The 20,701-nt window shown below is 48.9% G+C and overlaps 6 protein-coding genes across 6 annotated transcripts; 4 read left to right on the top strand and 2 right to left on the bottom strand.

Annotated features, from left to right (window-relative positions):
• Positions 1-54: 54 nt before the first annotated feature.
• Positions 55-1,485, top strand: CNBB4550 (hypothetical protein; the record flags this gene model as incomplete). Its single annotated transcript, XM_772132.1, has 2 exons — positions 55-834; positions 889-1,485. The coding sequence occupies 2 exons, from the start codon at positions 55-57 to the stop codon at positions 1,483-1,485; spliced, it is 1,377 nt and encodes a 458-aa protein (XP_777225.1).
• Positions 1,486-3,556: 2,071 nt separating this feature from the next.
• On the bottom strand, positions 3,557-7,712 carry CNBB4540 (hypothetical protein; the record flags this gene model as incomplete). The annotated part of the gene is made up of 6 exons (XM_772131.1): positions 3,557-4,255; positions 4,307-4,654; positions 4,705-5,024; positions 5,076-5,221; positions 5,274-6,687; positions 6,995-7,712. 6 exons carry the CDS (start codon positions 7,710-7,712, stop codon positions 3,557-3,559), a joined length of 3,645 nt encoding a protein of 1,214 aa, XP_777224.1.
• Positions 7,713-10,292: 2,580 nt separating this feature from the next.
• On the top strand, positions 10,293-11,763 carry CNBB4530 (hypothetical protein; the record flags this gene model as incomplete). Its single annotated transcript, XM_772130.1, has 2 exons — positions 10,293-10,772; positions 10,825-11,763. The coding sequence occupies 2 exons, from the start codon at positions 10,293-10,295 to the stop codon at positions 11,761-11,763; spliced, it is 1,419 nt and encodes a 472-aa protein (XP_777223.1).
• A 372-nt stretch (positions 11,764-12,135) lies between these two features.
• Positions 12,136-13,437, top strand: CNBB4520 (hypothetical protein; the record flags this gene model as incomplete). The annotated part of the gene is made up of 6 exons (XM_772129.1): positions 12,136-12,177; positions 12,234-12,328; positions 12,395-12,417; positions 12,471-13,063; positions 13,125-13,274; positions 13,324-13,437. The coding sequence occupies 6 exons, from the start codon at positions 12,136-12,138 to the stop codon at positions 13,435-13,437; spliced, it is 1,017 nt and encodes a 338-aa protein (XP_777222.1).
• A 134-nt stretch (positions 13,438-13,571) lies between these two features.
• CNBB4510 (hypothetical protein) lies at positions 13,572-15,303 on the bottom strand (the record flags this gene model as incomplete). The annotated part of the gene is made up of 6 exons (XM_772128.1): positions 13,572-13,746; positions 13,808-14,021; positions 14,073-14,178; positions 14,234-14,812; positions 14,867-15,009; positions 15,075-15,303. The coding sequence occupies 6 exons, from the start codon at positions 15,301-15,303 to the stop codon at positions 13,572-13,574; spliced, it is 1,446 nt and encodes a 481-aa protein (XP_777221.1).
• Positions 15,304-15,915: 612 nt separating this feature from the next.
• Positions 15,916-19,898, top strand: CNBB4500 (hypothetical protein; the record flags this gene model as incomplete). Its single annotated transcript, XM_772127.1, has 9 exons — positions 15,916-16,042; positions 16,099-16,975; positions 17,028-17,325; positions 17,383-17,818; positions 17,876-18,102; positions 18,163-18,505; positions 18,561-18,735; positions 18,897-19,096; positions 19,141-19,898. The coding sequence occupies 9 exons, from the start codon at positions 15,916-15,918 to the stop codon at positions 19,896-19,898; spliced, it is 3,441 nt and encodes a 1,146-aa protein (XP_777220.1).
• Positions 19,899-20,701: the final 803 nt, after the last annotated feature.

Below are 20,701 nucleotides of genomic sequence, written 5' to 3'. Positions count from 1 at the left end.
GATTCTATATCCTCTTTCCACTCTCTGTTTCTCGATATTTCAACAAGGAAAATCATGTTTGGATACTACTCACCCGTACGTCCAAGGTCAGCAGCACACTCGCCAGTCTACGCATCTGCAATACACGAGTCGCCCCAATCAACGTCCTCGCACCGATTTTCGGTCACAGCAAGAGACTTCGCACCTCCTCCTCCACCCAGCAACACAAGCAAGGAGCAGCAACCGCAGCAACAACAGAAAACAACGCAAACAGCCAAAGAGAACAGAAAGAAGCTCTCAGACGATGACTTCAATTTCCTCTCAGACAGCTCATCTCCCATGTCCGCCAACCCACCACCTCCAAGGCAGACAAGTCTAACCCCCGATACCCATCTCAACCTTCCCCCTCCGAGCGTCCATGACCCCTATGTCTCCTCTTTCATAAAACCGACAGGGACAGTCGACCACCGTCGTCCATCATTACATCGTTCCTCTTCAGCGCCCGGGGAACATCAGTCACATCCCCTCTTGCCCTCTGCGCTACCTCCGGGACGAGAGGGCGATGGGGGTCCCAAGGATGTCCACCAACAGCCTATTTTTGAAGTATTTAATGCAGAGCTTTCTGCAGAAGGAAGTGAAATGAGCAGAAAGCTGCGTCATCTGCTGGAGACCGTGCTCAAGGGTCAAGAGCAAGTTGGGAAGATGCATTTCAATCTAGAAGGGTTGGGAGAGGATGATGGTTTAGAACAAGAGGAAAAGGGTGGAATTGAAGAGGATGACAAGAAGAAGGATTATAAAGGGATAGAGGATAGGTTACAGAGGCGAGAAAAAGGTGTGGATGAGATTATGGAAAAGGTAGGATAGTAGTGGATCTTTTGACGACCGGTGACGATCGCTAACGAATTGCAGCTGGATGAACTGTCAGAAACACTGAGGACATATCATGATCTGGGCACACCCAAACTATCCTTCAATCATACCCATACATCTCCTCAGTCTAACCGAACAAAGCATCGCAATACTGTTTCTGTTCCTCCTGTTAACGCCGACAACCCATCACATGAACACCCCACATCTCCTGTCTCACCTACATCGGCGACATCTCCGACATCGCTTCGCTCTCCATCTCATCCGAGCATTATCCGTGCCCAATCTTCAATTGACCGTGCGCCAACTGTTCGAGTGCATCGACCACAGTCTCCTTTACGACAGACGTTTAGTCCCGAGACAGCCTCCTCTGGTGAAGGAGAGCAGAAGTCGCATCCGTGGGGTACAAGGCCGGATAGCGCCGTTAGTAATCTCTCGCCTCTGCGGTTGGAGAATGAGCATAGTTTGGACAGTCCGTTGAGCGCTTCTCCTCCACAGAGTCAACCCAAACCAAAGAGTTTTTGGGACGCTGAACACGAGCGGGAAAGGGAAAAGGGACACAAACAACAGTGGCTTGAGAATGTGGGCCAGGTAATCGACAGTCCTTTCCAAATGGAAGATAAAACAAGGCCTTTTTAGTGACTTGAGATGTCGTTATAGAACTTCAAGTTGTATGACTTTGTTCCTGTTGTATGTATTACATGCGCCCTACGACATGAGATGCAGTACGCGACTGATTGACACTGCAGGCGGCTTCCAAATGATTTTTCTTTGCTTCTTTCCATCAGAGGGAAGTCTACTCGCAGTACGCTCCATACTTCTAATGTAAAATAGGTGGCCAGTTCAGTACTTCCGTCATCCTTTGTGCTGAAAATTCAGTTATGGGGCTCTTGTGGGGCGGCATATAACGTTGAGTCCATACTCGTTCCTCGTCAGTAAACACATCCGCCAAGCGCAAGAACATCCCAGCATTTAGCCTCAACAACATTGGGGACACCTAGTAGCCACGTGTCCACTGTACAATCGACCGTCGCCGACGTCACCCAAAATGCAAAACGTTTATTCGCGGAAGCTTCAAAATTGGCCGATAAGACTCTTACCAGCGTCGAAAAGCAAAATGGTATGATGAGCTCATACACCTCTCGAGGCAGGAGTAAGTGACTTCGTTGAAACATACCTCCATGGAACTGACTCACTGCTTCTTGCTTCTTAGCGCACAACCGCAATGACATCCTGCAAACCTTGCATCCAATTCCGGCGACAGATCGTCTAATCCTTGGTAGCCGCATCATTTTTGAGGAAACGTCTGCTCTCGCATCCTATACGTCCACTTACGGTTCTCGCCATCTTACTGTCCAAGAGCATAAATCTCTTCTATCTCAGTCTCCCCGTTACCTCACAGGTGATCTCAGCAGAACCGTGAGCCTACGTCGAGATATTGAACGTGGGGTGCGCTTAGGCGCCAAAGACGGTCAACATCTTAGTGACAAAGACTGGGGTATGGTCGTAGCGCCCAATCTTTATAATGACCTCATCGATGTGATTCTGCAGTCTAGACGTTATCGACCAGATGCTTGGGGATCTTGCTTGGGTAAGCTGATGAGACAAGAGTCAAGAAGAAATTCTAATACAAGCTGGACATAAGACTAGAAAGAATAGTTTTAATGGATGGACTGATTTGAAGAGCGGCGTCTCTAAAAAGCTAAGCAATTGTTCCCGAAATTTTGGGAGTTCCAGAAGCGACGAAACGTCAAAGATGTCTACGGAGAAGGAAGGTTTGACGCCGCCACCTACTGTAACTTTGTCCCTGGCAGACTTAATCATGCCTCAGAAGGAGAGCGACGTCTGGATGGAGGGCGCCCCGCGACCATCTCCCACTGCCAGCTTGTCTGTAAAAACTTGTACAAGACACCTTATCTCAAACGTCCCAAATCAAGGTGCCCACCATCAACATCCCTCACGTTTATCCTATCAACGAGTGTCACCGCCCTTGCATTGAAGCGTTCGAATATCTCGGTAGCTTGATCGAAACTTTTCCGCTTGCCTCCTCGGCACTCCGCCATCAAAATCGTCCAAACCTCCACAGCTACAGAAGATGTGATCCGAAAACTAGAACTGATCTCTCAATTCTTATCTAACCGCCTTGAGCTCCCCCGGCAAACTTTGCCCAACATCAAGCCTCACTCAACTTTCATGGTCCGTCAGCTGATGGTGAGACTGCAAAATCACTTGATGGTTAGATGAGTATAGCCGAATGGGACCATATGGTTTCTGAGATGCCCGATGGGAAGCATAGGAGGGGTGTTTGGGAGTACTCAGAGTGGGAGGAAAGAGGCCAAGCCCATCAGTGTGTTCCATGGGCCAATTGGGATGGACCCGGAAAAGAATATGACGTCCCCGAAGTCCTCGAAATTCAGTCCATTGAGAGCAGTGCTAGTGGGCCTGGGATTTTGGCTCAGTTTGGAGAAGAAACAACCGCTTGGAGTGAAGATGCCGCTACGCCACCTAGTTGGATGGATGCAATGATGGCCTAACCACAAGGAGTCCGTGGGCAGACTAGCTGCCAGAATTATGAGAGAAAAAAAATCCATAAATATGCTACATACAATCACAAAATATACTCCAAAGATGAAGCAACCAAATATACTCATACAACTGTGCCTCCAGTACCTCAATTTGGAAATTTTCCGTGCGTATTTTGATCCCTTTTTCATAGATGGTTACTACTGGTCAAGATGTCTGGCGTCGACATCCTCCTGTGCTCGTTCCAATCTCCATGTACGAAACCTCTCGACCAGCTAGCCAATCTCGAACGCGAACCTTGGTCGACTAGCTTTGCGTGGTAGACTGCGCGCATGACGCTGGCGGCAGGAGATGCACCAGTTTGCTCCGTTAAATCAATGCCGAAATTGAACATGGATGGCGTGTGAGGAGCAAACGACGTCATGGCGGCTGTAGGCGACGGGATAGATGAAGAACGCTTGAGTAATGTATCTTCAGGCCCAGAGAGGCCAGAGACTAGCGGCGTGGGGAGAAGCAAGGGGAACAGGGTCTTGAATCTTTCGTCTTGACTTGCGCCCTCCACCGCCGGTTGGATTAATGTCCTCACTGCCTCCCCTTCCTCGCCTTCCTTCTCCGTCAATTCAGCCAGTCTTGCTTTCCATATCGTCTGATTCTCCATGCAGCTATCAGCATAAGGTTGGAGCTCGGGCAACGCATCAGACACCGCCTGGAACAGTGGTTTCGTGAACAGATCAATGAAACCAATTTGGCCCTTGGCCTGGAGCGCAGCGTCTGCTGATGCAACAACTGACACTGGAAGTGAAAGATCCTGTTCAAGCGATGCTTGTTTGGCCCATTCTTCAAGCAGAACAGAGGACCAATGTTGCGACACGTCAATTGGTCGGCTCTGCAAATGAGTGTCAAAGGAGAGCCGGACAGTGGATTCAATAAGACTCACAGGGTTGCTAATATCTGCACACTTGATTAAAGCTTGACAGATCAAAATCCTCTCGTCCTCTACAGCACCCGCCTCCCCAGATTTCAACCTATCATCAAATTCCTTGAGTCTTTGGACCCAAGCAAAGTGAAGCGACATGTCTGTGGCAAGGATAGACGAATAAAGGACTTGTCGGAAACTCTTCTGATCCAGATTGGACACCGCCTGCTCCCCAGATGAGGATTTTGTGCGTTCAATCAAGAAGCCAAAACCATATTTGCGGAGCAACTGCACAACAAGCATGCAGTGCATGTTTTCAAGAACCGATTTATCCTCATACACTTGCGATAGAGGTACTCTTGCGTTTTTCTACTTCCTGTTAGGATTATCTCTGATTTGAGCTGAAAATAACAACTTACCATGAAAGCATTACTGAGACCAGGGTGGCCGACATCATGTCCCATAGCAGCAATCAGCACAGCTAAAATATCTTGCGGTCGCATAATTTCTCTTGCCCTCTTGGTACCAGCACTTCTTTCATCCTCATTTTCTGATGGCCTTCGCCATATCTCCTTGTTTGGACCCCATTCGCGCATGTATTCAAATGGCGGTGCGACACCTAAATCCGCAAGGAAGGTGTATGTGGCTTGTAAGACATCTAACGCATGGACATAATTGTGATAGGGATTTGGCGCGTGATAGATGGCTCGCATCGCGAACAAAAGACGGTTGACATTGTCTATTCAGGCATCGTTAGAACAACGGATAGATCACCTAAAAATGGACATACCTTGTTGAAGACCAAGTTCAGCCAGACCTTCTATATTCAAAATCCCTTCAAAGATCAAACAAGCCATTCGATAAAGATCATCTTCGTGGAGATAATGCGGCTCGACAAGTTGCGACCTCTTTTTTGGGGTTAATGGGTTGGAGAATCTGATCAACAGATTAGCTGAGATTCGACTGTCAATACTTTCATGGTACCCACTTCTCAAATTCCTCCATTTGAATATCAATAGTTGTCCCTGTGTGGCAGTACATAGCACTAAGGAGCTCTGCCAACTCGGTGTATTTGCCCCAAGCGTCATTCTCATCGCTTGAGTGTGTCTCCTGGCTTGAACTGAGGGATGATTTGGGGTTCGCAGAAGATGTCGGTGAAGCGGCTGAAGGGAAGGAGTAGTCTTCGTGCATTTGTGCATGTTTGAATCCTTGAGGCTGGATGCTTGAAGCTCGTGATCCCGATAAAATGGGATGACTAGCCTCGTATAATCGAGATGCTCTCTTTATGGCCTCTGCCAAACCACCAATATCTACACTTCGCCTACGCGGATCCGGAGCAGGATGGAAAACGCAAAAAGATGGCGCTTGATAGAACAGATAAGGGTATGTGTACTGTGGAGCAGGCGGTAGGGAAATTTCCGGGTGTTTGTATGTTGGCATAGTTGGCGATTGCTGGTACATGGGCGGGGTTTGTTGATCCGGTCGCAAATGTTGAGAGGAGGGGCTATTGCAAGCACAGCTGGCAGCAAAAGGATCAGCAGAGGCGAAAGCGATTCCTGAGACAGTGGATCCTTTGCGAGAAGCGTTTTGTGACTCTCGCGAGGTTGACGTTCTTTGAGAGAATGATGATCGCTTTTCATTCCGAGCCCAATTCCAAGCTTCGCTGGAACCCTGTCGTGGACCCATTGCTGCCGCTAAGACCTTCTCTCCTTCATGCTCTGCACCCATGTCTAATGCAGTCGGCGGTAGTACAACAGTGGTGGTTTCGTCAGAACCTCCTCCGGGGGAGATTGAGAAACGAGAGGCTGTTATATCATACGGTGAGGACGTATCAAAGGGTGATTGGAAAGCGACAGGTAGCTCGCCCTTCTTGTACGATTGGACCATCCTGCGCACCATCTCGGCAGTGCTCAAATCGTACGGGGGCTTCAGCACACCAATCACGCCAGCAGCAATGCAAGACGATATCGCAGACTGAGAAAGGGATGGGTTGGCACTGTATGCGATGATAAGCGGCGCAGGTGCCTCAGTGGGACTACCAGGGCCAGAAGCAACAGGTGAAGGGCGAGCAGTGGACGTTGCTGAAGAGAGGGGAGACCGATGCTTTGTACACATGTCGGCCACTCGTTTGATCTGTGCCAAAGCGCCTTTGAGCCACTGCTCTTCTGCGCGTACAGCTCTTTCCAAGATATCTTGCTGGAAACAAACGGCCGAGGGAGTTGTGCCGCTGTTCAAGAGCAGAGAAAGAGAAGGGAAGGCTGGGGAATCGGCGAGAGGGACAAGGATTACGTGCGTAACAGGCTCTGCGGGGTCTGCGGGGCGGGTGATAATTGGGTGGGCGGAGGGAGAGACCGCAGGGTCTATGAGGGAGGTGAGATGGGACAGAGTGTGGACCACGGTGACTGCCGCCAAATTGCGTCAGCTTTCGTTCTCAACAAACGGAGATCATGAAAAGTGTAGATAGAGCTAAGCTAAAAGACAAAAGATGATCTGCAGGCAAGTTCCGGTGATGCCGGAGGCGGATAATGATCGATCCATCAAAGCGTGATTAGTGACACCGGCAGGCACCGCCCTGGAACACTTTTACTCTTCCATCCTGCACCTTGTTCTCATCCCCGCACAGATCTCGGCGGAGAATATCGGGTGCGACAGATCGACGACGCGACGCATCCACACAAAATACAGTGAAAGAGCAATCACTCAACTCACCTTCCAAACCGCTTTCCCGTAGATGACCCACAAGCTCATCAGCTTCCCATCCGGGCCTCGCCTTCCCTCTCCCCTTGACCGCTCCGCTTACCATCGCCAGGCTGGATCTAGCATTGGCCGTCTCCTTGATGAGGGCCGGTGCTATGTCGTTTGCAGTCCCAGAAGCTGTCTGAGGTCGCCGACGACGTGAATGGGCGCCGCCACCTGAGCCTGAACGTGAACTGTAACCAAAAGGAGGCGTGTTCAAATTCGAGGAAGGGTCTTTTGTAATTGGAGGAGGGATGCTTGAAGTGGGCGACACTATCGGCGAAAAAGGAGGCATGTCATGTAATGTTGCCACTCTACTGGGCTGGTTTATTCCAACAGGGATGACGTTGGCAGACATCGTCTCCTCTCCTATCGATAAGTTGATGTCTGATCCCAGACTTGAACCGAGACTTAGTCGTCTACCTGCCATCACCTTAGCCTTGAGTTCCTCTGCATGCACTACTCCATCTCCTCCTTGGTCTCCGTTTCCACTCTTTGTCAAGCTCAGTACTGTTGGCACTTTGGGACTGGATGATCTGGTTGTTAGAGGGTTAGGCCGATATGGCGTAAGAATCTCTGCTTGGGAGCTTGAGGTTGATGGAAGGAGCACTAAAAGAGATAGCGTTTGAGGATACTCTCCAGACATAGCCGATGGCGAAGTAAGAGAACGCGCAGTTAAGGATAAAGGCATGATGGATAAAAAGGTTTAAAAAAGGATGTCGGGATTGAAGAAGAAGGAGCGATATACTCCTAGATGGAATGCTTGACAAAATGTTGAAACCGTCCGGAAAAAGAGTTTAACTCAGCACATGCAATGTGTGGAGCTCGCGGTGCCTTTGAGAGCGAAATACCGGAAGCATGTTAAGATCTTCCTCACCTTAAAATTTTGATGTCGATGACTTACCTTGGCCAACCGTCCAGCTCCATATATATAATCAACCCGTTACGAGAACAACAAGTGCTCGCACCGAAGGCAAGGTAATGACTCCCCTAGGATTGTCAAAGCCCAAGTGCTGGATTCCTCCTGCCACTTGCCAAAAGATATTAGAGGCGCTGTTGTTAAGCTAACGATGAAGAGATCGATTGCGATAATCGAAAAGGTCGAATGCTTGAGGTTATCTATGGAGAAAGGTAAAAAGAGAAGTGAGATAGATGATTGAGTTTAGACGATTGGAGAGGTGACAGTGATGCAAGTTCCCAAAACAGGATTAAGATCGACGATGTGCGACGTGCGGGATTGGAGAGACGCCTGTAAAACCCGAGTTAACCTGAGTCGGATGCCAAATGATATGTGGTACGTAATCCATTTGAGGCGTCGGCTGCCCTGAACCGTATTCTTGGTCGTCTGTCATCAATCTGTAATCTGTAACTGTGTGTGTGGCCATATGTTTGTGTTTGCAAAAAGAGAGTGCTTGCAGCACACTGAATGTCGATTGCCTCTATAGTTAGCTCGTCATGAATATTCCATGCCCTCCTTATATGTCGTATGTCATAAATTAGAAATCGTATAAGCACAGGAACAAGCGGAGCCGCAAGTTCGTTTTTGGCAGGGACTTACTGACCTGCACCGAAGAAAGCCGGATGGATATTCAGGCACGGATCTAGCATTGCTACTAGTCAAACATTTCTCCAGCCAATCAAAAAAATTATCGTCCGCATTTCATTGCTTTTCTTACATAGAAGGCGCTTCAGCGTAGGTAAATGACATGATGTATATGGTCTTTCGGTGTCTATAAAATTATTGGAACGGCGGATTGTTCATCTTTTAGTTAACCCTACCATCGCTATATACAAGTTTTGTTATGATATTCCATGATTGACACTTGAAGACTGCTCATCGTGACCTCCTCCGTTGTTGTGGTTACACGTGTATCGCCATTATTTTACTCGATATATGTGGAAGGCGCAACGAGGAGGTTGTGATTTAATTATGGTACAAACAATCCCTCGTACGTTTCAAATATGGGAATTCTTATTTTTCAGGGCTAATTCCTTCCAGTTCAATTTTGATTCCATTTCCTAGTTTTGGGTCGCGCCTGGCTTTGTCGTATTCCTTTCTTAACCCGTCCTATTACAATCTCAATGTGATCTCTTCCGGAGATATGCGTTGCGAAGTGTCCAAGAGGGGACAGGTTACTGGCTTGATGAGCACGGCCTTGCCCCCACACAAGCTGCCGTCAAGCAGAAATATACTAAACAGCAATTATTAATCATTAGTGCTGTATTTTGCTGCAACCGACATCCGTCCAAGTCACTTCAGTTTTCAATCGCGTGCATTACGCCCTCAATTTTTTAATAAGCATGGCAACTGTGATGAGAGCTCCAATCCAGCACCCACTACACATGGCCCGATACGTCCGCAACGCATTCACAGTTCACTGGAGGGGATGGTAGAAGAAAGTATCAGCGGGACCGGATATCAGCCCAGTACTTGATGACGCCTGAGTGCTGAAGGTGATGCGTGTTGGATTGTTTATCCGTAACCAATCACATCACGAGGGACCTGAACATCAGCCTGCTCTATGAAACGACGCGCACTGACAGGAAAAGTCGTTTGTGACTTCTGCCACGCTTGCCTTGCCCTTCACCAAAACCATCGTCCGCCAGCTACTCGGCATTGTCGCTTAGGATTCATGGGGCCAAAGGAGAGAACACGCTATGCATTCCTGCTTGCCCGACGGCATACCTCCACGTCCGTCTCACCATCACATCAAACAAGACTTCACCTGTCGCTCTGCCGAAACGGGAGATGATGGCAACACAAAGGCATCACACACCAATGCATCACTTTAATCGCCCGGTGCCACGAGAGAGAACAGAAGTGGAAAGGCGGAGGAGGCCCCTTCTGCACTGGAGATATACCGCCGCTGCCGGGAGTGCATGGTTGAAACAAAGGACCTTTGAAGCCTTCATTTGCTCGTCAACTCCAGCCCACTCTTCGCTGATTGCGCATTGACGGATGAGTGGACCTTTCGCATGAGAGGCAACTGAAGTCGGGTGCGGAGCATATATCAAGAGAGAGCTGCAGGATGCATAACTGCCCAGCATCCGCTACTAACACATCCCCTAACGGTCCACTGCCTTCACTTACAGACACTTTTATTCACGACGCAAGGACCTTGCACGCCGCCTTTAACCACTACTCGGGCTTCTTTTATCCCCACAGTTATTGTTTTTCATTCAACGTGAGTTTTGGCGGGTGTTATCGAGTCGCTGGGAGCATTATTGACTTGCTGTTTTTTCCATTAGATCATCCTTCCATCCATTCGCCATGGCTACTTACCTTGCTCCTCCGGTCTCTTCTAATAAGGAGAACTCTCCCGCACCTAACATCGCCCTCAGCGATATCGACGCCATCTCTCTTTCCTTGCGTACCTCACTTTCCGGGGTTACTCTTCCGGCCAAAAAGAAGGTTGCTGCCCTTGGTCTTGGCCGTGCTCCAAAATTCACTTATCGTCGCCACTCCAACAAGCCTTACAACCGATCTACCTCCATCACCCGAGCTAAAAAGGCTGCTGTTCAAACCAAGAGTGTCAGGTCCAAGGCTGCCGTCAAAAAGAGTAACACCAGGCCTCTGCCCTTGAAGTTGGTCCAAAGGCTAGATGTGGAAAGCGCGAGGCTGGAGAGGTTAAGAAAAGCCGTTTGGAACCCTCCTGCTCCGGTTCCTGGCCAAGTCAGAGTTCCTCTCAAATTGCCTTATCCTAGGTTCCCTTCAATTGAATACATTGATAATGAATACCTCAAGGAAATTGTGAGTCTCACTATTCTGGATGAAAGCGAGTTGTAGCTGACCACAGCTCTAGCCCGTTCAGTACATCTTTGACCGCATGGTTCCTCTTCTTCCCTCCATTGCTACCATTACCCTTGCCTACCAACCTTATGCTTCCATTCCTCACCCCGACTCCAAAATCTTGCGTGACACCACTCTCGCTTTTGCCATTCCAGAGGTTATCGACGGTCGCAAACCACATTGGGCCGCCAAAGCACGAGGACGAGAGCCAGATCTGGCACTTGCTGTCGCTTACAAATCTGGAGAAGGGTCAAACGGTAACACGGTCGTTGCAGTCAATAGTCTTGCTTTTGCTACTCAATGCGCGTACTGGCCTCGACTTCTGACCACGTCAATACCAATTCCTACTCCCAAACGCCCTACACCTTCAGCATCAGCTGTCTCAACCTCTCTCCCTGCTATTGTCGAGACTGAAGAAAATGTTTCCGATGCTTCCTTTTCATCTTCATCGTCATGGTCTGATAGCGATTCAGAGGTCGAGTTCATTGACCTTCCCAGGCTGCCGAGACCTGTCAAGGACGACAAGGGTTTCTTACATCTTCCTCTTGTTGAGCTCCCTATCCCATCTCCTTCCACGTTCCCCATCATCCACCGACATCTCCACCACCCTTCTCGGGCTCTTCTTCCCGATCTCCTTGGTCTGCCTGAGCACTACACGACTCGGTCGCAAGTGCTTGATGCCATCTCTGGTCTCTCGGTTCAGCAATTAATGGACAAGCTCACGACCTTGCAAGGCGTTTGGCAAAACCTCTGCAGCCTTGGGATTGGACGACTGGGCACTTGGCGACAATTGGGAGAGGCATGGGCTTGTGTGGTGGGTGTAATCGCTGGTCAAGGTCTGCTGATTGCAGGACAAGAAGAAGCCGAGGTGCAGCGTACTGGGCGAAAGACTGCAGCGGAGGATGTTGCATGGGAATGGGTGAGGCGAGAGAAGGCGAAGGAACAACAGTAGATAGAAAAGTCATTACTCATCACCTACTCTAGAAGGATTGCCGGTTGTATAAATAGTAGTACTGTACTCGTAGTGATATAGTGACATGCATCATTCATCATCATATGCATCTCAGTCAGATCTCGGTCGGTGGACGAGCCCGGGACGAGCCACTACGTTCAGGCGGGGATATTCATCCGATTTAGCCGAGAGTGGAGGTGGAGGCCGAATGCGGGGCCGTGGGTGCGGTGACTTTAATGCGTATAAGCGGCAAGCTCACCATTTCCCGTGTCGTCCATCTCATTTATATTCGTCTCCTCTTTTCCACTTTCCATGTCCATTCTCACAAGACTCTCGTCCCGTGTTCCATACCTCGCAAAACAATTATCCACCATGCCCTCTTTCCAGATCCCAAAGACCATGAAGGCCATCCAGGTATGTAGTCTACTTCTTCGCCAAATATATCACCCATTTTGACTCTTGTTCACAAGGTCGACGCTCCGGGCGGCCCCGAAGTCAACGTCCTTCGGGAAATCCCTGTCCCGACTCCCAATCCAGATGAGGTTTTGATCAAAGTTCAGTACACGTAGGTCTCAACCCCCGTATTGAGTGAGGTGTGGTGACTAAAGCGATCGGACCTTTGGACATTTAGTGGTGTTAACTACATTGACACCTGTAAGGCATATCACTGCAGACAGCGCATGAATTTCGAGGCTGACAATGTTTAGACTACCGAAGTGGTCTCTATCCCAAGAAATTCCCCTACACTGTCGGACAGGATGCTGTCGGCACCCTCGTCCAGGGCCCTTCTTCTCCCGACGTCAAGTTTGACATCCCCCTCGGTACCACCGTCTTCACTCCTGCCGGCAGCTCTTTCGCCGAGTACCTCGTTGCTCCTTCTTCCCGTGTCGGTGTCGTGCCCGAGGGTGTTGACCCTAAAGACGGTGTTTCTTGGTCTACCGTCGGTCTTACCGCCCTTGCCCTCGCCAAGGAGAGTTACCCCGTCAAGAAGGGTGACTGGGTTCTTATCCGAGCTGCTGCCGGTGGTGTCGGCCTCGTGCTCACTCAGATTGTAAAATATCTTGGTGGTCATGTGATCGGTACGGTCTCTTCCCAGGACAAGGCCGAGCTCGTCAAGAGTTACGGTGCTGATTTGGTCCTCTTGAGCACCGATCCTTCAGAGGATAATGTTAAGAAGATTTTGGAAGTGACAAACGGTGGTGTGCACGGCGTGTACGATGGCGTTGGAAAGGATACCTGGGAAGAGGATTTCCTTGTCGTCAGGCGAAAGGGTACCATCGTTACTTTTGGTAACGCTTCTGTAAGTGTTTTTTTTTTCTTTGGTACAAGAAAGGCCAAGCTGACATGGCGTTCGGTAAAAGGGTGCCGTCCCCGCATTTGCTCCTCTTAAACTTACACCCAAAGCCCTCAAGGTCACCCGACCCACCGTCTGGTCCATCGTCACTACCCCTGAAGAATTCAAGGAGTACACCACCGAGTTGGTCGATATCGTCAAGAAAGCCGGTCTCAAGGTGTGTATTTTTCTAGATCAAGAATACCAAATGCTGAAAGGGGAGACAGTTTGAAGTGTACAAGGTGTACGAGCTTACCCAAGAAGGCGTCGTCCAGGCCCAGAAGGACATTACTTCCAGGGGAACCACCGGCAAGCTCTTGATCCACGTTGCCGACAAGTAAAATATGAATTGTTGTACCGAGTGGGAGGAAGGGTTGTGAACGTATGCAACAAAAAACGTATCTCAATGTGCTCGAAAGATCGTTAACTCACGAATACATGATGCATACTCTAAATCCTACGTCATTACAACTTATTACAACCCTCTATTCACAGCTGACGCTACAGCAAAGCTGGCCAAACTACCCCCAGCGAGACCTGCTACAAGGCAAAACGAAGCGAGCGTCGCAGCGACATCTCTTTCGTCCTCTTTGATACGATGGTTGAGGTTTGGTGATGATGATACGATCATGCAGAGTGACCCAAGGTACCTTCCATACAAGTTAACGACGTGTTTCCAACACTCTTAAGAAGAAAGAAGAGGAGACTTACCCGTTGGTCATGGAGAACAAAAGAATGATCAGGAAGTATAAAATGTCAGAATCGATGAATGGGGTATTATTAACCTCTCGAGGGGTAACGTTGCAAGCGAAGAAGATGGGGATGAAGAAGATGCGTCCGAGAGACAGGAGGAGGATACGTCGAGGTGAAGTGAAGAGGAGTGCAGAGTATGAGGGGAGGTATGTTCGGCCAATATAGTCCCCGACTATTGAGTTTATTAGTTTCCACAATCAAAAAGTAACAGCAATGAACTTGCTGTTGAAAATGACGAAATGAAGGGGCATGAATACATCCGGCTGCAACAGCCTAGGTGTAGGCTGATGTGTCGAAAGAATCCTAGTGGTGATTGCCGGGAAGACAGACTTATTCAAAAGTCAGCTCTTCTTGGTTGCTATGTATGGTTACGGACAGCCTCACCAGAGTAACGACAAAGACAAAAGCAACAGCCAAGTTGAGCTCCCAGTTCTTCTTGAACAATTTCCTTGTCGTTCCGTTCTCACGTTTATTACCTTCCACATTATTAAGCTCACTAGCAGCAAATTTAGGGGCTACCACATCAAGGTATTTAGGATGTCTCTTGAGGTATCTGCTCGCCATGAAACATCCGACCACGCCCAGTGAGCACGCTGCCCACAGACCTACACCTGCGAGTTTACTCGCTTCTTCTCCCTCATCATCTTGTCCATTATCACTTTTAGCTATCGCGGAGACAAAAGCCAAAGCAAACTGGACGCCGGATACGAGGACGGCGATGCCACCTTGTCCCGACATGACGCCGAGGGTCTGTTCCGAGCCCCACAGGGAAGAGAGCGCAAAGACGGATGATTGGAGGTAGGCTGTAGAGAATGAAAGGACGAGTGATATGAAGACGAGGGCCGAGAAAAGGAGTGAAGAGGATAACCTTGGGAAGAGAAAGGGCAAGGCGGGATAGGTGGTGAGCAGGGCCGTCACAAGGAGGATTACAAGAGAAGAATGGAGTCGCTTTGCTGGTGATACCTGACCAATCGCCGTGTCAGAGCGACTCTTTCCAACGGCACCTCTAAAACATACCTTGCCGACATGGCGCTGGGCCATACCAAGGAAGAAGAGGTTTCCGAAGCAGTATACGGTGGATAGTATACTCGCGAGGTTTCTACGTAGGCTCGAGTCTGGAGGAAGGTACGATATAAGTAGAGGGAATGTACAAATGAGGGCTAAGAATGACATTTGCATGGCACCATTAGCACAGCGCAATTGGTACGGAACAGATTAAACTCACCATTCCAGCTCATGAGAACACCAGCACCAAGGACCCAAAAGCAAAAATAGACCTTGACGCTCTCGTACTCCACGACCTCTCTGGCTGCGCCGTGGCCGAGCTGGCGGTCGATGTGGTCGAGAGTGGCTGGATCTGTAGGATCTGCATTGGCTGCAGCGGAAGGGATGACTGGTTGATACTCCGCTGGGTCTGGACGAGTGGACAGAGCGCTGCGTATGGCTGCGAGCATTGTAGATGTATGGAGAGATAAATGAACTTGAATTTGAACGAACTTCATTCATTTCGTTCTGCGTTTCGGTATCACTTTGCACTTGTAAATCTATTCGCTTTATATTTTGTCACCACATTTCTCCCACCGCACCTCCAGCACCTCGACAGCTCATTCCCAGGCAGAAAATAGCATGCAAGGCAGCTCGCCTGCTGCCACCGGTGGGCCCGAAGCATCCCATCAGCCACTACCACCGATCGATCCTCCGGCAGCCGTTCAACAACAGGTTACAATTCCGACACTTCAGGTAGCTCTTGAAAATCCAAATCCTGTCCCCGATGCACCTGCAGGAGTGAATTCAATGGTCGATCCTGAAGCACAATTATCTGACGGAATAAATGCGGTTGAGCTTGGAACTGCTGCAGACGATTCGACAAATCTCAATGGGACTATTATTGAAACTATTGCCGACAGCTCAACAGCTGGAGAGATCACGACTTAGTATGTCCTCTCATATCCTTGCAAAGTTACAACCCTTACACTATATTCAGCCAAGGGGGTATACCCCCATATTCTGCGCCTTCACATGTCATCTATCCCGAAGAAAACATTCCTAACCCATTCGTGGGCGACATGCGGCCCCAACCCGTCTTTGATAACCTACGGCCTCATTCGCTTTTTCGCCCAGCAGTCCTGCCAGCAGATGTCGACCTTCGTCTTGATCAGAGCAGTATCTGGATGACTGTCGATGAGCAGACTTGTAAGTAACAGATACCGATGGCTTGCCCTTTGCTTACACTTCTCCTATTCATGCAGCTCGGGCCGTTTATTGGATCACACCTACATGTCTTTGTTGCAAGCATCCAGCATTTGCTCAGCACTGTGATCGTGGCTGGCCCGCATGCGCGCGATGTACCTCCCGTGGCATCAACTGTCTCCCGGGAAAGCAATGGGGTAACTTGCGTGCCAAGTCTCGTCGTAGAGGTACAGCTTCTTTCGTACCAGCACCCAGGGCCACGACATCACGAAGTGTCAGGCTCAGTAATGCTGCTAAATTAGCTATTGAGGCTGCCGAAGCTGCTTCTGCTGCTGCATCAACTGAGATCACGAAGGCGACTATGCAAAAGTCAAATCCCAAACCAAAGGCAACTACTATCGTGGACACTGAAATGACGAATGGCGAAAAAGCAAATGGTATTACCACCAAATCTGCAACGTCCCCTTTAACAGTGCCGGCGGAAATTACATCTCCTGATGTACCAATTCCTATCGTCACTGCTCCACCTACTGCCGCAACCTCCCTACCCAATCGTAGCAAACGACCTCATTCAGTCCTTGCCGTTCCGTCGTCCAAAAACGAAGTGTTTACCAAACGGCCTCGCCAAAAGGTCCCATTAGCAAAGTCTGTCGTTGCGTCTTCACCCGACGATGAATTGTATTTCGCACGCCTCAAAGCCAACGAGCTCAAACCCGCGTTGAGCAATACCCATGGCTCATGTCCTGTCTGGGCCCAGACGCGAAGAGGTCTCCAAGCGGCGTTGGAATACTTTAGAGAACCAAAAAGAACCTTGGGAGCAAGTGTGGATATTAGTGGAGGCGGTATGGCGAGAGGTGTTTTGTTTGAAGGCGCAGTTGAGGCGCAGGGCGTTTACTGGGGGCAAGGTGAACGAATAGGAACCATTATGACTTCTATGTAAGTGCTCTCTTGTCGATTGACATGCTCTGTTATTTACATTACTATCAAGCGGTCATCCTCGTAGACAAAAACCCATCATTCCGCAGGAGGACGAGGTAGCACCTGTACTTCCTGAGCCTTCTTCCTCCACGCTTTCAGCTACAGCAGGCATCAATCTTGCAGAATCATTGAAGTCCGGGAAAAAGGAAGCTGTCAACGACGAGTTACCAGAAATCAAAGCGCTGTTAAAAACACAAAGAGCGAGGATACCGGTTGCTCTCGCTGTCGCCCAAGACTATAGCGCGGTTCCTTTTAGAGTAGCAAAGCCATTTATGGTGCTCGGGTGGTTCTGGATTGTCGAGTCTTGGGTGTGTTCCCATTTTTTCTCGCTTCTCGTTCGCTTTGATGCTAAAATAAATACATAGCTCGAGCCGGTGCTTACTTCATTGGAACTCTTCAAGCCCATTCAAAAAGCTCCCAGTGGTCCACCAGAAAAAGTTGTATGGAAATTTAGATTCGAATATTGCCGTGGATCCCAACCACCACCTTGGTGGTCAACTCCCAGCCAGCAGTCTGGTCAACAAGGGGAGGAATCTATCACTGCCACCAGAAAGGTGCCTGTTGACTCATCATGGGATTTTATCGGGCATAGCAATACCAATGAGGCGGATACGGTGAGATCACCAACGCCGGTAGATGAGCCGAACGGTCACGTAGAAATGTACAGTAGTGAAGAGGATAAAAAGTACACCCACCAATGTGAAAACTGCCGAAAGATCTCACATAGGGTATATGCGGATGGGGATATCTGCCTGAACGAGAGCTGCTCTTGGTTCTTTGGTGATGCGTCTGATGCCAGTAGTAGGTCAACCATTTGCCTCTCCATTCATGTGTTATGTCTACTAATTCCTATGTTAGACCGGATAGGACCAATTCGAAACGAACCGGGAGCACTTCAAGAAATACCGCATATCCTCCCCGAACAGCTCAATCTCGTTCTGGTTCCGGAGGAACCAGGCGTCCATATGTTAAAGGGCGGACGAGAAAATATTGGGCGAGAATACTGGACAGGGTTCGTGTGTAGTAAATGTAAACTGGCTCAGGAGAGAGATGATTGGTCTGGCTGGAGATGCAAGTTGTGTGATGTAAGTGGCGGATATCCTACCACCATTTTTCAAGAGCTGACCCGTGAGCATATATAATAGTACTTTGTGATTAAATCTGGATTTCACTCACACATCGCCCTCCGGCCTCTCCGACCCGTCTGCACCGGACCAAGGCAAGAAGACGGTTTCGCCACATGGCCCAAGCCGGCACACAGATCATGGTCTCTTTACGAAGATAACGCCAAGGTCATTCGTTATCAGGTCGATGCCACCCTGGGTCCGGGGACAGAGGTTCATCATGTATTAGGCAGTGAGAGGCAGGCGGATTTCACTGGGAAATCTTTCATGGAGCTGCAAAAGCTGGGAAGCGTACCTTCGGTGGCCGGTGATGTTAACCTTCCAAAAAGATTTCCTGCTCTTCCTGACGAAGAAGTGAAGAGACGTAAGATTACTGGTTTCCTCTACTGATCTCAGCCTGCTGATCAGACTTTTAATAGCGGCAGAGTCTTTCTTATCGCCATTCTACACCTTTCTCGCGGGCAATGACGCTCCATCTCTCCCCGGTTTTCCGACTGGACCTATCGTACGGTGGAAATCTTGTCCCAAGACGTTTGTGGATGTGATGCACATCATCAACTTTCAAGCAGGAAGGATGTTCCCTGGTCGACCTCAGTGAGTCCAAACGTCAAGTTGTTCTTGGGGCTGTCTAATTATCTGTGAATGTTAGGTTCAGCAATTTGACTATGGCGGCATATCCTCCTCAAATTCTAACATCTCAACACCCTGTACGCCAATCACTAACATAAGATACGAATATACCAAGCTGACGTCAGAATCCTAAAGCCAATCACCGTTCCCCCAAACTCTTACATCGCCATCATGTTTTTAGGATCCGACTGCACCGTACGGTTTCGACCGGCCGGTACCCGTATAAAGCCTGGAGAGATTACAGTCCAACATGGTGATCTGATAGGTGTTCAGGCAGGTAGCGAGCCAACAGATGTTAGTTTAAAAACGGGCTCTTTTGGAATCAGTAAGTTTATTTTCCCCTTGATGATCAAGCTAACAATGTAATAGTCTGCATCGCTCGTCATGGTGGTCAATATGCCGAATCCCAAAACCAAAACGAATTCAAGTCCGAAAGTCCGCTTGAATCTGCCCCTGTTCCCGCAGAAATAATAGAAAAACCTGCTCTTCTTCCGGAAGCTCCTCTGACCAACTGGTACATAGGAGGTCTACCTCTTGATCCTGCACAGCCTACGATTGTCTTGCCACCTTTTAGAGCTGAGCGGCCAAAACCTGTTTGGACTGGGGATGCGACAAATGTAGAAGAAAAAAGCAAGGAGAACAATGAAGGGCAACAAGCAGATCCAAACATTGTTATTCTTACCACTCCTCCGCCTACTCCTCGTCTGCGAGAACCGCGAGGTCTATCACCGCTTGCTGGATATGGTGAAAGCACAGCTTCCCTTCGTCGATCACTCGCTGTTGCATCTCCATCCTCGCCGCCAGTGGCTGCTAAGAGGGGCGGAAAGGCGACGAGGGGACGGGCTAGTACGGGATCTAGTGTAGCCGACGGTCGTCGATCATCAACACCGATGAGAGGAAGGAAGAGAGCATCTACTGGCAAGCGGAAAGCAAAAGCAGAACCGGAAGCGAGTGATGTAGAGGGCGAGGACGAGGTATCCAACAGTGGAGAGCCGGAAGAAGATGGTAAAGGAAAAGGGAAAAGAAGGAAGAATATCGGTGGGAGAAGGAGCTTGGGCACACCAACTACCACGAGAGGCAGGGGCGGAGGAAGAGGAAGAGGTGGAAGAAAGAGTGCGGTAGTTTAACGTCTTGATGTTACTACCATAATCTTGCGTTCACTGGTCAGGACCATTCTACAGATATATAAACTGCATCTTTCAAAATATACAACATCATTTAAAGGTGAAACATGTTTTTCAACCTGTTGGATAATGTGCCAGATAGGTTGGAGACATTGCCATTGGATTACATTGTGTCTCCTTAGAAATGGAATGATCCCAATTACAAATGCGGAAGATGCTGAGCGCATAAAGACACCATTTCAGACGTCCCGATATCCTTTATGATCGAAAAATGGTGAAAGGCTGGCACAGGGGTAGCGTAGCTAAAGGCGTGGAGGTGGAAGCGATGGTACTGAAGTAATTGCACATTAACTGGATTTGGAAAGTGATCAATAGCAGAGAGTCAAGGAAGCCTCTCTGGTTATCAATTTGGAAGAATCAGTCGCTGTCGAAAGCATTGTTAGTAGGCGAGTTAAAATATATATACGTAGCTTTGAAAGACCAATAGTCACGTGACTCCGATACGATAAGCTAAGATAACCGGAGATAGTTCGAAGAAACACCCGAAAAGGGATTGTTGAGGTCACATCATAATCTCTAGCATTGCGAGGAATTTGTCAACCCAGATAGTTACAGGTGGAGGAAATTCATCGTCGTGATGGTTGACTACCTGTATAGGTTGAGGCGTTGAGGCATTACGACGATTTCATTCGAAATCCTAAAACGAACGACTCTCAACTTTTGTATAGCGATTTTTTTGGTCTGTTAGTTTAATAATTTGGTAGCAGGTGATAGAAGTCTGTCATTTATGCGAAGGGGATCCGACG

The sequence above is a fragment of the Cryptococcus neoformans genome, chromosome 2 (assembly GCF_000149385.1).
Source record: "Cryptococcus neoformans var. neoformans B-3501A chromosome 2, whole genome shotgun sequence".
Classification (NCBI taxonomy): Eukaryota; Fungi; Basidiomycota; class Tremellomycetes; order Tremellales; family Cryptococcaceae; genus Cryptococcus; species Cryptococcus deneoformans.
Note: the sequence above shows the minus strand (reverse complement) of the source record. Positions and strands in the feature narration are given on the sequence as shown.